The sequence below is a fragment of the Microtus oregoni genome, unplaced genomic scaffold (assembly GCF_018167655.1).
Source record: "Microtus oregoni isolate MIOR12 unplaced genomic scaffold, Mior012 000015F_ref0000493, whole genome shotgun sequence".
Classification (NCBI taxonomy): domain Eukaryota; kingdom Metazoa; phylum Chordata; class Mammalia; order Rodentia; family Cricetidae; genus Microtus; species Microtus oregoni.
This window is the reverse complement of record NW_024543074.1, coordinates 26,396,983-26,410,872: the sequence shown is the minus strand read 5'-3', so window position 1 is coordinate 26,410,872 and position 13,890 is coordinate 26,396,983. Positions and strand designations below refer to the sequence as shown.

Here is a 13,890-nt window from a genome sequence, read left to right as displayed (position 1 = left end):
CCACGAGTCTCCCAGTTAGTTTCCCTGCACACCCCATAAGTGACACTGCCACAAAGTATCTCTCCAGGAACCCTAAGGTCCCTAAACTAACCTGTTCCTTCACTTATACCCAAGACAAGCTCCCCCAACCTCTTCCCTCCCAGAATCCCAGGACGACTTCCAATTTGCTTTCTGCATAGCTATTGGAAGGTGCCCCTCAATCCACCCTCCCTCCTCTCTCCCAAATCACTTGCTCTCACTCTAGCTTCATGGGCTACTCCCGTGGCTCTGCCCCCATTCCCCTGCAGAATATCTCTGAAATGGCCAGGGCCTGTTTCCTCCCTTGAAACTGAGGGCACAGGTGTTCTCACTGCCGACACTCCAGGGATATTCTCATAGGTTATTTCCTCCCCCACAGACCTTGGACCACCCCACATCCTGGCACCAAGCTCACGGGAATAAGACATCCCCACAGTCTGGCCCCTCCCTGAAAGTCCCAGGATCCCTCTACTCCCTGTTTCCTCCCCTGATGCCCTTCCTCCCTCAGTGGACTGTCTCCTAACCACTGTCAGGTCAGAGACACCTCCACTGGCCTCCTTTCCGGGGGAGCCAGTCACCCACACTGCAGCAGGTACACCTCCAACCACGGGAGCCCCAGCAGCTGCAAGCATCCCCTGATGAAGTGCTCCTCTCACGACCTCAGGAACTGTCCCACTGTGTCTCCTCCACAGATCAGAGACACTTTCAGAGCCTGCTTCCATCTCACGTTTAGGAACTCTGGCAGCAGTGGATAAATCGGTTCTGAGTCTTCTTTGCCATGCCCCCGAGCTTTCTCCACAGGCACTATCCACTACCCTGTAAGGCCCAAAGAGCCCAGAAGCTGGGGGCTCTCCTACAGCTGTGGCAATTCTAGTAGCTACAGGCATCGAGGCAGACTGTCTTCTTTGTAAACCCTCAGCTAGTGTCTCATTCCCCATGGCCTCAGGGAGCCCGACAGTCACAGATATCCCTGTAGGTGGATTGCCTTCTGCTGACTCTGAGACTCTCCTAGAGTTAATATACTCCCACACAGAACTAGATGTCCTGGGAGCCATGCCCACACCAGCAGGGGATACCTCCGCAGTCACGGGTATACCTACACTCCTCCCTGACAAGCCTAAGAAACCTCTGGAACCAGCCTCTGTCTCCAGAGAACCAGGTATCTCAGGAGCCATAGGAATCCCAACAGCTTGTCTCCTTCCCCGTGAACCTGAGAGAGGCCCAGACTCAGCATCCTCCATTACAGAGAAGCACTCCTCAGGAGCCACAGGCCTCCCAAAGGCAGCAAGAGCCCTTTCCCGCAGGTTCAAGGCATCTGCAGAGCTGCTCTCCTGACATACCCACAAGGCATCAGGTATACCCAGAGTTGAGGGTACTACTCTTTCTGGGGCACACATGTGTTTTGGCATCACAACAGCCCGCCCCCTCCCACAAGGACACAAGAGAGCTCCACAACTGTCACCCTGATCCATAGCCCCGGCTACCCCTAAAGCTGCAGGCCCCTGAGCCTCTTGCTCTCTCATGACCTGCTCTCTTTCCCACAGGCTTAGGAGACTCCCACCGTGTGTCTCTTCCATAACTGGCCCTGGTAATGCCTCAGCAAGAGGAGTCCCCAGAGCTTGCTGCCTCTCCCACAGGCCTGAAACATCATAGCTAGTTTCTTCTCCCCTGTCTCCTGACAGCACCACACTCTGCAAGCCCGGCATCTGGCCTGTTCCCCATAGTCCTGGAACACTCGCATCATCTGCCTCCTTACCCAAAGCCCTGGGTGCTCCCATTGCCTGTTCTATACCCCACAGGCCCTGGGCACCTCGAGAACCTGCCTCTTGCTCCTCAGAAGCAGACAGCTCTGCAGCCTGTGCAGCTCCCCAGGACCCTGGGTCACCTCCACATCTAGCTCCCTCTACTCTAGCACAAGGCACTCCTACAGACTGCCCCATGGCCCCGAGGCCAGGAATACCCCTAGAACCCATATCCTCCATCTCTTGTCTCCTTTGCCACAACCCTGTGGCTCCCTGGGAGGAAGTTTCATCTTCCACGGTCCTGGGTAAGACCATCAAGGCATCAGGGGGCCCTACAATTTGCCCCCTTTCCCATAACATAGGCCCAGATACAGTTTCTTCTGCCAGAGCCCCAGAAACCTGCACAGACTGCCCTCCCCCGTCGCACATCTCCACATTCCATCACATCTCCAGCTCTGGACGTTTTCACAGCCTCTGACCATCCTATGGCCACAGGCACCCCCACAGTCTGTCTGTCTTTCCAAGGGCCCGAGGCAGCACTGCCTATCTTCTCCACTACTCCAGCTCCACCCACAGCAGGAGGCGGCTTTCCAGCTTGTCCCTGCCTACAGAAGATGGAGGGTCTCTCACAACCTGCCCCTATTCCCCTAGCTGAGGGTAGTCCTGAGGCCCGGGGGAATGGCCTGGTATGTCCTCTCACCCAGGGTCCTGTGACACCATCTCGGCTGGTCTCTATCCAGGAAGCTCTCCCAGGAACACCCTTTTCGACTGGCCCCTCTCCCGCAGGAACAGGATGGAGTTCCACTCTGCTTCCTTCCCAGCATTCTGAAGCTACCCTCATAGCCTGTACCTTCAACCACAGTTCCAGGATGCTCTCGTGGCCAAGTGTTCCTGGTAGACCTTTTCTCTCACAGCTTGGTGGACTACTATCTTCTGGCAACTCCTGCTCAGATCTAGTCACCCATACAGACCCAGCAGGCCCAATCACCTCTGGCTCGCCCACAGCCCCGTTCACCCACACTGCTCCGGGGTTCATTGCTGCCTCAACCGAGCCTGCAGTCCTAGGTGTACCAAAGGCCTTGTTCACCCCAGGGGGTACCGCGGGCTTCACAGCTCGTCTCATCCCCAAAGGCGGCCGACCATCCTGCAACCTCCCTGTGCCAGCGGAGCGCAGCCGCCGCACTAAAGACCTCGCCCAGCGCCTTCCTCCATAGCCTCGGGACATCCTTGCACCCCACCTCCTTGCCCACAGTGGCCGAACACCCCGCCGCGACCTGCCGGCCACCACACTTCGAGCCGGCATCTTTGCTGCTAGAGTACACTTGCGCTGCTCCAGCAAGGGCCCCGTGGCCCACCGCCGGGTTCGCAGCTCCTGGACAATTCCTTTCCCCAACGCAACCTCGGGCACGCTGCCTTTGCACCTGTTCCCCTAGACAGCATGCCCCGCACACGCACTCACAACACTCGGGTCCGGCCCTCGCCGCCTTTCTGCCTCCTAGCTCTCTCCGTACCCCCGCCCAGTCCCGGACGCCGCCCCCCTCCCCCCCCCCCCCCCCCCCCCCCCCCCCGCCCAGGCCCCCCTAAAGCCTGACAAATGGAAAGGTAATTGGAGGGGCGGAGCTGCAAGACAAGCCGGGACAAGGACTCCTCTCGCTTGTCCCCTCTGCCTAATGCAACTTCCCACAATTCCCCCAGCCTCCGGCCCGAGCCCACCTGGCCTAGGCAAGGTGCGGCGACCCGGAGATGGACAGGCAACCAGAAGCTAGGCCTCGCTTCCGGCCTCTCGCCCAGTCACCATGGCAACAAGCGCGGGGCCGCTTGGGAACCGTTGAGCTTCCTGAGCCATCTGAAGAGCAAGGTATTGTACTGCAACGGGTTTTGTGCTCACTGTACATGAGGCCAGGATGGGGACCAGACCAGGTCAGAAGTCTAGATGTCAGAAGGGAGCTGGCGCCAAAAAGAAAACTCCAGCAGATCAAAACGACTGTTCTGCCGAATCATGGCCATCTGAGGCTCCCGTAGCATGATGCAGCTCCAGTGGTACCTCCCACCCGGAAACTTGTTCACGCCCGCCTTGGGCCCCGCCTTGAGATGGCAGGATCCCAGAGCGCGTCCCAGAGCGCGTCCCAGACAACTCTCGAGACTGAACCGATGGCCACCTACAAGGAGGTGAGCGTGTCCGGCTTCGAGGAGTTCGACCAGGCTGTAAAGGAGTACCAGGGCAAGACCATTTTTGCCTACTTCAGCGGTTCTAAGGATGCCGAAGGGAAGAGCTGGTGTCCGGACTGCGTGGAAGGTGAGACTGGGGCTGGGGGTTGCTGCACTGCATTAAGTGTTGGGAAGAAGGCCCCGACTAAAGCCAGAAAGTGGGATCATAGGGGCAAAGATGAAGATCTTAGTCCCGTAGACCTGCAGAAGAGTATGAACTGTCCCCTTGTCTCCCATTAGGTCCTTATTCGCTCCACCCAAGCGTGGCCCTCATTTTTATCATGAACTCAGATTTGGAACCTGATTTTTTAAAATTCTCGGTCCCAAATGTCCTACAGGACTCATGAGTTGGTCGTTACATTAGCAAGTACGTATGCTTTCTGATGTTCTGCGTGTGTGTCTTAGGACAGTCAGGACTAGGACTTAGTGATTCTCCAGTCCAGAAAAGAACACATGACTTTAACATCCTCATTCTTATTGGAGGTTAAAGTCTACGAAGTGGGAGCAGGACACGAGCTATCACAGTTGATGTGTAATTACTTTAACTTTTTTTAAAAAGCTGAGCCAGTCGTTCGAGAGGGGCTGAAGCATGTTACGGAAGACTGCGTGTTCATCTACTGCCAAGTAGGAGACAAATCTTAGTAAGTAATCATGTACACCATGTAAACATCTCCAGACATGGGCTAGTTCTTAAAAACTTGGGTGGAAAGGACTTCAGGTATTTGCTCAGGCTCTGTGTTTTAGGTAATGTCGGATAAGCCAAACAATTAGAATTACTGAATTCAAATTTAATGCTTATGTTCAGCCACATAGTATAATTGAATTTGGTCTGGAATAAGTTCAGAATGCTATTGACTTTACATTTGTATTTTCTCCTACTCACACTTTAAATGTAAACTTTGTAGAGGGTGATACTAAGTTACAGTCCTCAAAATGCTTAAACTCTACCAAAAACAATGATTACTAATACACTACGTATAGATCCCTGGCTGAGTAAAGTGTAATAAACCAAGTAGTAATTTTCATGATCCCTTCTTTTTGGAATAGCTGGAAAGACCCAAATAATGACTTCAGACAAAAACTGAAATTAACCGCAGTGCCTACACTACTTAAATATGGAACGGTGAGTATCTATCTACCTTTATGTTGTGGCTATGATGTCATTAAGGCTCAAGTTGTTTTAGATTCATGTTTGAAGAAAGCCTAACATTTAACTCCCAACATCATCACACTGTTGTTCAGAGTGCATCAGAAGCACAAGTTGGTGCCCATTTCCCTGCCAGTCCCAAGGAACTATTAAGAATGCAAAAGTTAGGGAGAATTTTCCAGCTGCCTTTAAGATTCTTTGTTCAGCAGAGTGCTGACTCATTCCTGAAAGCACCCGTGCCAATGTTTTCTAACACTCTTTTTGAGGTTTAAGAGGGCTCCCCCTTTATTTCAGCCCTGGATCCTAAATTAAAGAGTCAAGGGAAGGAGATGGCACTGGGCTTGCCATCTCTTGTTTCCAGTCTATGGGGCTTCCTGGTAAAGAATTTTAAGGCCCTTCAGGCCAAGTATTTTAATGATTCATCATAAGTATCTTAACTACTTCATAAAGCTTGTTATAACTAGCTGATAGTTAGTTCCATTAGTTTTGTTGTTGTTTTTTTGTGACGGGGTTTCTTTGTGTAGCCCCAGCTGTTCTGTAACTCAGTCTGTCGACCACGCTGTTCTCAAACTCACAGAGATCTGCCTGTCTCTGCCTCTTGAGTACTGGGATTAAAGGTATGCACCAACAGGCTTGGCTAGCTGATGACAATATTTCTATGTTCAAAAATGTCCTTCAAAGTAGAATTCACTCCACCCCTAATAACATCTCATAGCAGTGGTTAAAACTCAACCATTCTTTTTTTACAGCCTCAAAAACTTGTGGAATCTGAGTGCCTTCAGGCCCCTCTCCTGGAAATGATATTCGCTGAAGATTAAGATTTGGTGATAGCACTGGGTGGTGGTAGAGCACACTTTTGATCCCAGCATTTGGGAGGCAGAGACCGGTAGATTGGTGAGCTCAAGGCCAGCCTGGTCTAAATGGCTAGTTCCAGGACAGCCAGAGCTACACAGAGAGACCCTGTCTCCAAAAAAAAAAAAAAAAAAAAAAAAGGAAAAGAAAAAAAAACTGATGATCATAATTGTGTCTTGATTTCTTGGTTTGCTTAAAAGAATTAATTGAATTGATCAGTGTATGTTTAAACAATAAAGAATTAAAACACGAATCTCCAGTTAGCTTTGTAACACATGGCTATCTAAAAGATTTGAGTTAAATGGGTCTTCAGTATGTCAGTAGTAGCTCAGAGGATATACAGAAGATAAAAAGTAACTCCCAAAAAATCTACAGCTGTTAGGATCTGTTACTTTAAATTCTGTGTATTTGCAAAACCATTTTGTGCCTTTGAAATGCAGAACTTCACTAAAACCATTTAGGGAAGACACTTGGAAGAATGTATATGCTTAATTCAGGCAGTTTCGTTTCACAACTGTCTAAAATGTAATTCTCTTGGAGACAGGCTGGTTCTCTTAGCCACAGGCAAGTTACTGTCTAAATCTCAATTTCTTCAAAAAACAATTGTGTCAGGCATAGTGATACACATGTTACCTTATTACTTTAGAGGCTAAAGCAATCAATCACGAATTTGAAGCAAGGGGTGGACTACATACAGGACCAGACTTTGTTGCAGATGAAAAGCCCAATTATTGTTGTACAATTAAAAGAAAAATGTGAACTGCAGAGGTCTTTCAGTGATTAAGAGCACTCACTAGGGGATTCCCAGAACCCACGTGGCAGCTCAAAACTGTCTATAACTTCCAAGTCCAGGGGATCTGGACTATTCTGGCTTTTGAGAGAAACAGGCATGCAAGTGGTATAGACATACATTGTGTAGGTCATTCACACACATAAAATAATTTTTTTAAAAAAAGCAGCATGTGAGCCAGGCCTAGTAGCTATCTTTAAGTCCAGTACTCTGGAGATTGAGGTAGAAGGATCACAGATTCCAAGGCAGCCTGGGCTACAAAGTGAAACCTGATTCAGAGAAAAAATAAGGGCTAGAGAGATGGCTCGGTGGTTAACAGTATCTGCTGCTCTTGCAGAGGATTCAGGTTTGGTTCCTAGCACCACATGGTTAGCACCACATGGTGACTCACGACCACCTTCAACTTCATATGTTCTCTTCTACTGGTTGCCTTGGGCACCAGGCACATCGTGGTACACACACATGCAAACAATTCACACATTCACATAAAAATATTCTGGAACAGATTAAAAGAAGCTTTTTAAGGCAGTGCCTACTTGTGGTACTTAATGAATAAGTGCTAACTTTTTCTTTTTTCTTTCTTTTTCTGGTCTTATTTATTTAGTTAAGATTTCTGTCTCTTCCCCGCCACCGCCCCCATACCACTCTTGGGAATATACCCAAGTGCTAACTTTTTCAAAGAAAGGTATTTGAGGCTCCTACCTTTAAGAACAAGAATCCAATTAGTCATTAACTACCAGTCTTTCCCTGCCACTAGAGGTCAGCTATCTTAAAAAGCGGGAAGCAACTGAGTATGTCCTCTCCTGTAGAAAGGAATCTTCATGTAGTTCCTGACTACAGTCTCCTCTCTCCTGAGATGGTTGGAGCAGCTGATCTCAGTACCCCTGTATGTCGCATCCATGTTCTTAAACCGCTCTATAACAACCAACATTTACATTCTTATTCACTTGGTTCTATTAAATGCAAATGAAATTTACAAATCCCCAGAGAAATTAAAGTAGAACAATTCTGGTTTAACAGCAATGATCTATTAACAATATAAAGTTTGCTGGCCAAAAATAATACTGACGGTTCTGAGTGCTACCATAATAAAGGTGGGCAGGAAGAACCATCTTTTATCAGTACTGTACATAGCAATACATTATATACATGTCCTAAGAGCCTGGTCTGTCCCAGCTCTTCATTTTCCTGCTGTGTTATTCTGTTGTTGCTGCTCTGCCAGTGCTTGCTGAAGACGCATCCGCTTGCGGGAATAGTGCTGCCAGTGTAGAATCTGCTGTTCATCAATGAATTTTGCACACTGAGCGTTCACCAGCTCCTTTCGAAAGTGTTCATACTGGAGCAGTTCTAGCATGTGTAAACACTGAGGGTACCTGGGTTTAAGTTCGTAAGTTAATTATCAACATAATTTAAGGCATCCAAGTTCAATTCAGATACTCCCCTAAAAATGATCTCAAGCCTACCATTTCTATTACTGTAGTACCTCTGGCGATGTCACTCCCACCATGTTATTTCAGAACATGCGAAATTAAAGTTTAAACACCTTAAGTAACTTGTTCAAGACCACACAACCCAGTAAACTGGTAAGCAGGATCAAAATTGGTAGATAAACTATACTCTTTTAGTTTAAGTGAGGAACATGAGCACTATTTAATTTATAAATTTTATTGCATTTATTATTTGTGTGGGAGGGAGAGTGAGCACATGCCATGGGATACTTGTGGAGGTCACCATCAGAGTCCTAGGGGTCAAACTCCACTCATCAGGCTTGCAAGCAAGCACCTTTACCCACTGAGCTATCTCACTGGCTCTTAAGACTTTGAAAATAGTTATATGTTTAGTAAATAGTTACTGGTTTTCCATTAGGAATCATAAAAGGATAATCTTATTTATATGAGTCAACTAACTCCACAAGAATCATATACATTACTGGGCACAGACCTGTACTCCTAGGACTCAGGAAACTTAAGAAAAGTAGACAGATTTTGAGGGCCATGTAGGGTTATACTGAAAGATCTCTCCTCCAAAATAATAATTATCACTAATGGGACAAACAAGACTTCACCTGACTCTGGATTATGACAAACCAAGAAGAACAAAGTAACAAAGTAGCAAGTCAGTGTTTGGTCAGAGTGAGAAAGAAACAGTTTGAGTGAAAAAGGAGGGGAATAAAGGAGGGGAGAAAAAAGGGAGTAAAGGAGGAGAACACAGGATGATAAAATGTGGTATATAAGGCTAGACTGGATGCCACTCTAGAAACAGGACACCAGTAGGACAATAGACAGAATCTAATGGGACCTGCAGACTACATAATAATGGGGTCTACAGACTACATAGTAGATGAATATTAATGTTCTATCAAAGTGAAGATCCTGACACTCATTCCAATGCAGCTTTTGTCTGCCCTTTGGAATTACTCAGAAAAGTCAAGACAAAGTGTAACTTTCTCTTTTCTTCCTCCTATCTCTCTGCCAAGCATGCCTTCCCTAACGTTTTGGGTGTCCATACTTTTTCTTTGCCTCCCTTCCCACCAGTGAGACTACCATCCACTTCAGCTTAACTCAAGGGGCAAGGCTTTTTTTCCTTCTCCTTTCCATTCTCCCTCCTTTGAACAGCTGTTGAGATTTTACAGCTTGCCTGTCTGGGGTATTTTTCTTGTCAATGCTAATTAATTTGGTCCTGGAGGATGAGGAGGTGAGAAGGAAATGAGAAGAGGGTATGTATGGGGTGGAGGGTAGGAATGGCTATGGCTCCACTGCAGAACACTGCTATGCTTCCTTTCCAGCAAAGGCTTTATTTATAGTCCAAATGAAGAGTTATCTGTAATTGTAATAGCCCAGAATGCTCTACTCCCACTATACTAGCTAATTCTCTTTCATGGCACATCATAATTTAAAAGATTCAGTTCTGACTTTAAAGACAGCATTTAAACTTAAGTTCAGTTTCTCTGTATGTAAAATAATGTGACTAGCAAGAGAATGGCCTTAAGTAGCAATAAGTAACTGGAATTTAGGCAGTGATCATTTTCTCATTTATTGTGTTTTTTGAGACAGGGTTTCTCTGTAGCTTTGGAGCCTGTCCTCGAACTAGCTTCTGTAGACCAGGCTGGCCTTGAACTCACAGAGATCTGCCTGCCTCAGCCCCCCAGTGCTGGGATTAAAGGCGTGCGCCACCACTGCCACAGTGTTCTTAAATACATTAGACTAAGGACTATGCAAATCTCTGTGAGTTCAAGGTCAGCCTGGTCTACAGAGTGAGGTCCAGGACAAGCTTCAAAACCCTGTCTTGAAAAACCAATAACAATAATAATAACAGCATTCAATTCATGGAAATAACTGGTGGATATTAATTGGTAAAAGCTTTCAGGAAGTCAACAGTTTGACTCCCAACCCTCTTCCACTCGAAAAAAGTATAGTCAGCTATGTTGAATTATCACAAGAAACAGAAATGTCATGTAGTCTGTGATACCCTGAGCACATTTGAAGGCTTATGTTTAGTTTGTTTTTAAATTTTTATTATTTTTATTTTTATGTGAACAGGCATTTTGGTGCTTGTGTCTATGTATCATGTATGTATAGTGCTTTCAGAGTAAAAAGGCATCAGAACTTATGGAAGTGGAGTTTTGGATGGATGTGACCACCATTTCGTGCTAAGAACCAAACCCGGGTCCTCTACAAGAGCAGCAAGTGTTCTTAAACACTTAAGCCATCTCTCCAGCCACCCTCCCTCTCCCACATTATTTTATTTTGAGCCAAGTCTCACTATATGGCCCAGGTTTGCCTCAAATTCAGAAATTTCCCTCTGCTCCTTCCAAGTGCAGGGTTTAAAGTCATGTATCACTTTGCCTGGCCTATGTTTAGTTTGTTTGTTTTGTTTTGTTGTTGTTGAACTGCCAGATAATCAAAGATTCCTGAGAACTCTGGCAAACACGCACTAAAACACTGACTGAAGGCCGCTAAGAACCTCGTGTTTAAGAAAAACACTGCAGCTGCAGGCACTAGTTATCAGTAAGCAGGCCACGTGCTGGAAGTACGGAAGAGACAGCTGCTTACCTGGGAAAAAGAAGGCCTCAGCTCTTCCCAAGTTCCAAGAGTTGGAATTCTGTTCCATAAAACCTTCTCATCTTTAAATTTTGACAACCATTTTAAAAATCTAGAACCATGTGCAGATATAATAAAATTGCCCAAAAGGGGTTAATTTCCAACCTCTCTTGAATTTAAACATCTATAGCTTTTGTCTCCAAGAGGAAATAGATGAACAGAAAAACAAGCAAACAAAAACAACAAATAGGTTAGAGCTACAAGGAAGTCTGTCTGATCACAATATAAGGAAGCTCTGGCCGTCAACCGAGTGAGCTGCCTCTAACAGTGACATATGCTCAGCCAACAACTCTGCTGGGGAGACTGAACTTAAAGATGACCAAGACTTTGAATGCCCAGTCTGTAATCTGCTAGCACTAGCATTATCATCTGCTAATAATAGCATAAGTCTTCCCTTTGGATTCCTGCAGGAACCAACAACTGCATCACAAAGGGCACACTGGAATGCAGTCAGTTCTCAGGCAGCCCAGAATCAATTCAGAAAAGTGATTTTCCTCTAATTTTAAGATAGGGTCTGTCAATGTGGCCCTGACTGGCCTGAAACTTGTTACATAACCAGGTTGGTCTCGAACCCACAGAGATCAGCCTGCCTCTGCCTCCTGAGAGCTAGATTAAAGGGACATCAGGCTAAACTTCTGGATTTTTTGTTGTTCACCCCTTTGGAGGAGGGGGAGTTCAAGACAGGGTTTACCTGTGTAGCCCTGGCTGTCCTAGAAGTAGCTTTGTAGACAAGTATGGACTTGAACTCAGAGATTCACCCACCTCTGCCTCCCAAATGTTGGGATTAAAGGTGTATACCAGCTTATTTTTCTTTTTTTCTTTTTTTAAGACAAAGCAGAAATGTGAGTTCAAGGTTTTGTTTTACCATTAAAAGGGGCAGTTGTGTGACTGTAATGTTTCTCATAGTTTAGTAAGTCCTATAATGAAACTGTCTATGAACAGCTTGATAGAGTCCGTGTTTGTTTTTTTACAGCGAGTTAATGTACACAATACATTTAGCACAGTGCTTGACACACAGGACACTATAAAGAAAGGCAGTCTGAGACTCCCAGAAAACACTGCTTCCTATGTGTTCATTTCAGCTTCTGGCTGTGCCGCTGCATCTTAGTACTTTATGGGTTGGTAAGATTAGAAACCACAGAGACAAGGGGGTGTTAAATAACAAGGTTAGACAAGACCAAATCACATTAGAGCCTCAGTCTAAAACCAGTTAACTGGATTTTACCCTACATTAATACAAGTGGCATGTCCTGATTTTTATTACTAAGAGAGTAAGTTGGCTTCCACAGACAACTGTCTGGCTTCGTTTGGTTTGAAGAGTGAGGTAAGAATGGTAGCAGAAACAAATGAGATTCCTCTAATAATCCAAGTTAGAGATGACAATGTCTTACATTAACTAAAAGCAGAATGATTCAAAACAGTTTTCCGTTCTGACACTAAGAAAACTGCTAAGTATCAGTATTTTGTATTTATAATAAAGTATACACAGATTTAAGATTATAAAAATTAAACTTACTTTAGATACTTGGCATATTCTGGTTCTTTCCAGTAAAGCAAGTACTTAAGGTAATTAACAAAAGCTTTGTCTTTGAAGTAACCTCTTTGGGCAAGAACTGAAAGGCATAAAGAAACAATCTGCATGTCAACCAGTTGCTGGACCACTGTCTTGTAATCTCTAATAAAGTAGCTCTTTTAACATCCCTACCATCAAATCACAAGGAATTAAAAAACACAAGTTCTTGTTTGCTCAGTTAATACCTACAGACCAGTGCAAGTAAAAATCCCATTCAAACGTATCAAAGTAAATATTCTTATGAATTACATCTCTATGTTAGAAATCATCAACAGCTAGCTACTCAACTCAATGATGTACTCAACTTACAATTCAGGTAATTTGGGTTGGCTAAACATTGCACAAATTCCAACTCCAACTGAAACCGAAGTCGATTTCCAGCATCATCTAGGAGATAAGACAGAAAAAAAAAAACACCCAAAATAAAGTCAGGATACGAATGTTGATTTGTAGAAACAGAAATAAACAAAAATCAAAGTGAGATGGCTCAGCAGGTAAGGTGCTGCAGCAAAGGCTGCTGACCTGAGTTCATCCCGGGAACCCACAGGGCTGCAGAAAGACTCCCACAAGTTGTCCTCTGACATGCACCGCATGGCGTATCAATTTATAAAAAACATTCAAAATTCAGGAGAAACTTCCTTAGAAATCTTAAGAGTGGAGCCTAATTTAAAACAAACCAAAACAAGCTGGGCGTGGTGGTGGACGCCTTTAATCCCAGCATTTGGGAGACAGATGGAGGCCAGCCTGGTGCGGGTCGCTAGTTCTAGGCTTGACAGTAATAGTGAGACCCTTTCTCCAGAACAAAACAAACACAATAAAGAAATTCTCTAAAATTAGTTGAGGAAAATAAATGGAATGGATATTTACCACCTGTAGGCCACTATGTAAGGTCGTTAACAGAGATCACTGGATAGTCTCTAATAGCTGTGCCGCCCCATATATTAATGCGTTATAACCACTACTACTAACAGTGAGTACGTTAAGGAAAAACAAAGCGCCATATAGGAAGCAAGATGCAAAATGATTAAACAGCGGAGCGAGGGCGGTAATCCGTATTAGAGCGATACCCAAGTTACCGACATTTAAAGCACGTTCACGAGAAAAGCTCCGAAGAGCAGACAGCTGAAGGGATCGGTCCTCTCCCTCAGCCCCACCCCGGCCCGGGAACCAAGGAATAGGGGGTTTGAGCAGTCTGGGAGCAAAGATGTTCACACACGCCACAATCTGAGAGACAACACCGCCTTTCCCCATCCACTCCCAACTCGAAGGATGCGAGTTAAGCCTGAAAGACCGCGCGGGGAAACGGGAGAGGAGGTTGGGGCGGAGAACCGTTCCTTCGGTGAAGACTCGGGACACAGGGCTTAACGCACCTGTCTCCATAGCGACGGCCGCGGCCATAACCTGCAGAGAGACGCAAACACAACCAGCCGACAGATCGGCAGCCTCGAATGGTGAGGGAG

At 45.9% G+C, this 13,890-nt stretch overlaps 3 protein-coding genes across 4 annotated transcripts in view; 1 reads left to right on the top strand and 2 right to left on the bottom strand.

Annotated features, from left to right (window-relative positions):
- The window catches only part of Kiaa0753 (KIAA0753 ortholog), a 53,085-nt gene extending 49,298 nt beyond the window's left edge, over positions 1-3,787 (bottom strand). For both annotated transcript variants that reach the window (XM_041664922.1, XM_041664924.1), the window contains exon 1: positions 3,474-3,787. The gene's annotated coding sequence lies outside the window, so the exon portion shown is untranslated. The remainder of the gene's footprint in view (positions 1-3,473) is intronic.
- A 44-nt stretch (positions 3,788-3,831) lies between these two features.
- Positions 3,832-6,214, top strand: Txndc17 (thioredoxin domain containing 17). Its single transcript, XM_041664926.1, has 4 exons — positions 3,832-4,056; positions 4,528-4,609; positions 5,016-5,091; positions 5,865-6,214. The coding sequence occupies exons 1-4, from the start codon at positions 3,852-3,854 to the stop codon at positions 5,931-5,933; spliced, it is 432 nt and encodes a 143-aa protein (XP_041520860.1). The 5' UTR covers positions 3,832-3,851; the 3' UTR covers positions 5,934-6,214.
- A 127-nt stretch (positions 6,215-6,341) lies between these two features.
- On the bottom strand, positions 6,342-13,888 carry Med31 (mediator complex subunit 31). The gene is made up of 4 exons (XM_041664927.1): positions 13,801-13,888; positions 12,740-12,817; positions 12,374-12,470; positions 6,342-8,130 (listed from the first exon to the last, which is right to left on the bottom strand). Exons 1-4 carry the CDS (start codon positions 13,826-13,828, stop codon positions 7,938-7,940), a joined length of 396 nt encoding a protein of 131 aa, XP_041520861.1. The 5' UTR covers positions 13,829-13,888; the 3' UTR covers positions 6,342-7,937.
- Positions 13,889-13,890: the final 2 nt, after the last annotated feature.

What these genes read in the sequence shown, in the direction of transcription:
- Txndc17 (XM_041664926.1), top strand. Translation starts at nt 3,852, where the DNA reads ATGGCAGGATCCCAGAGCGCGTCCCAGAGCGCGTCCCAGACAACTCTC. An exon ending in CAAGTAGGAGACAAATCTTA is followed by an intron (nt 4,610 to 5,015) that starts GTAAGTAATCAT and finishes TTTTTGGAATAG; the next exon opens with CTGGAAAGACCCAAATAATG. An exon ending in CACTACTTAAATATGGAACG is followed by an intron (nt 5,092 to 5,864) that starts GTGAGTATCTAT and finishes CTTTTTTTACAG; the next exon opens with CCTCAAAAACTTGTGGAATC.
- Med31 (XM_041664927.1), bottom strand. Translation starts at nt 13,828, where the DNA reads ATGGCCGCGGCCGTCGCTATGGAGACAG. An exon ending in GGCCGTCGCTATGGAGACAG is followed by an intron (nt 12,818 to 13,800) that starts GTGCGTTAAGCC and finishes CTTATCTCCTAG; the next exon opens with ATGATGCTGGAAATCGACTT. An exon ending in CAACCCAAATTACCTGAATT is followed by an intron (nt 12,471 to 12,739) that starts GTAAGTTGAGTA and finishes TATGCCTTTCAG; the next exon opens with TTCTTGCCCAAAGAGGTTAC.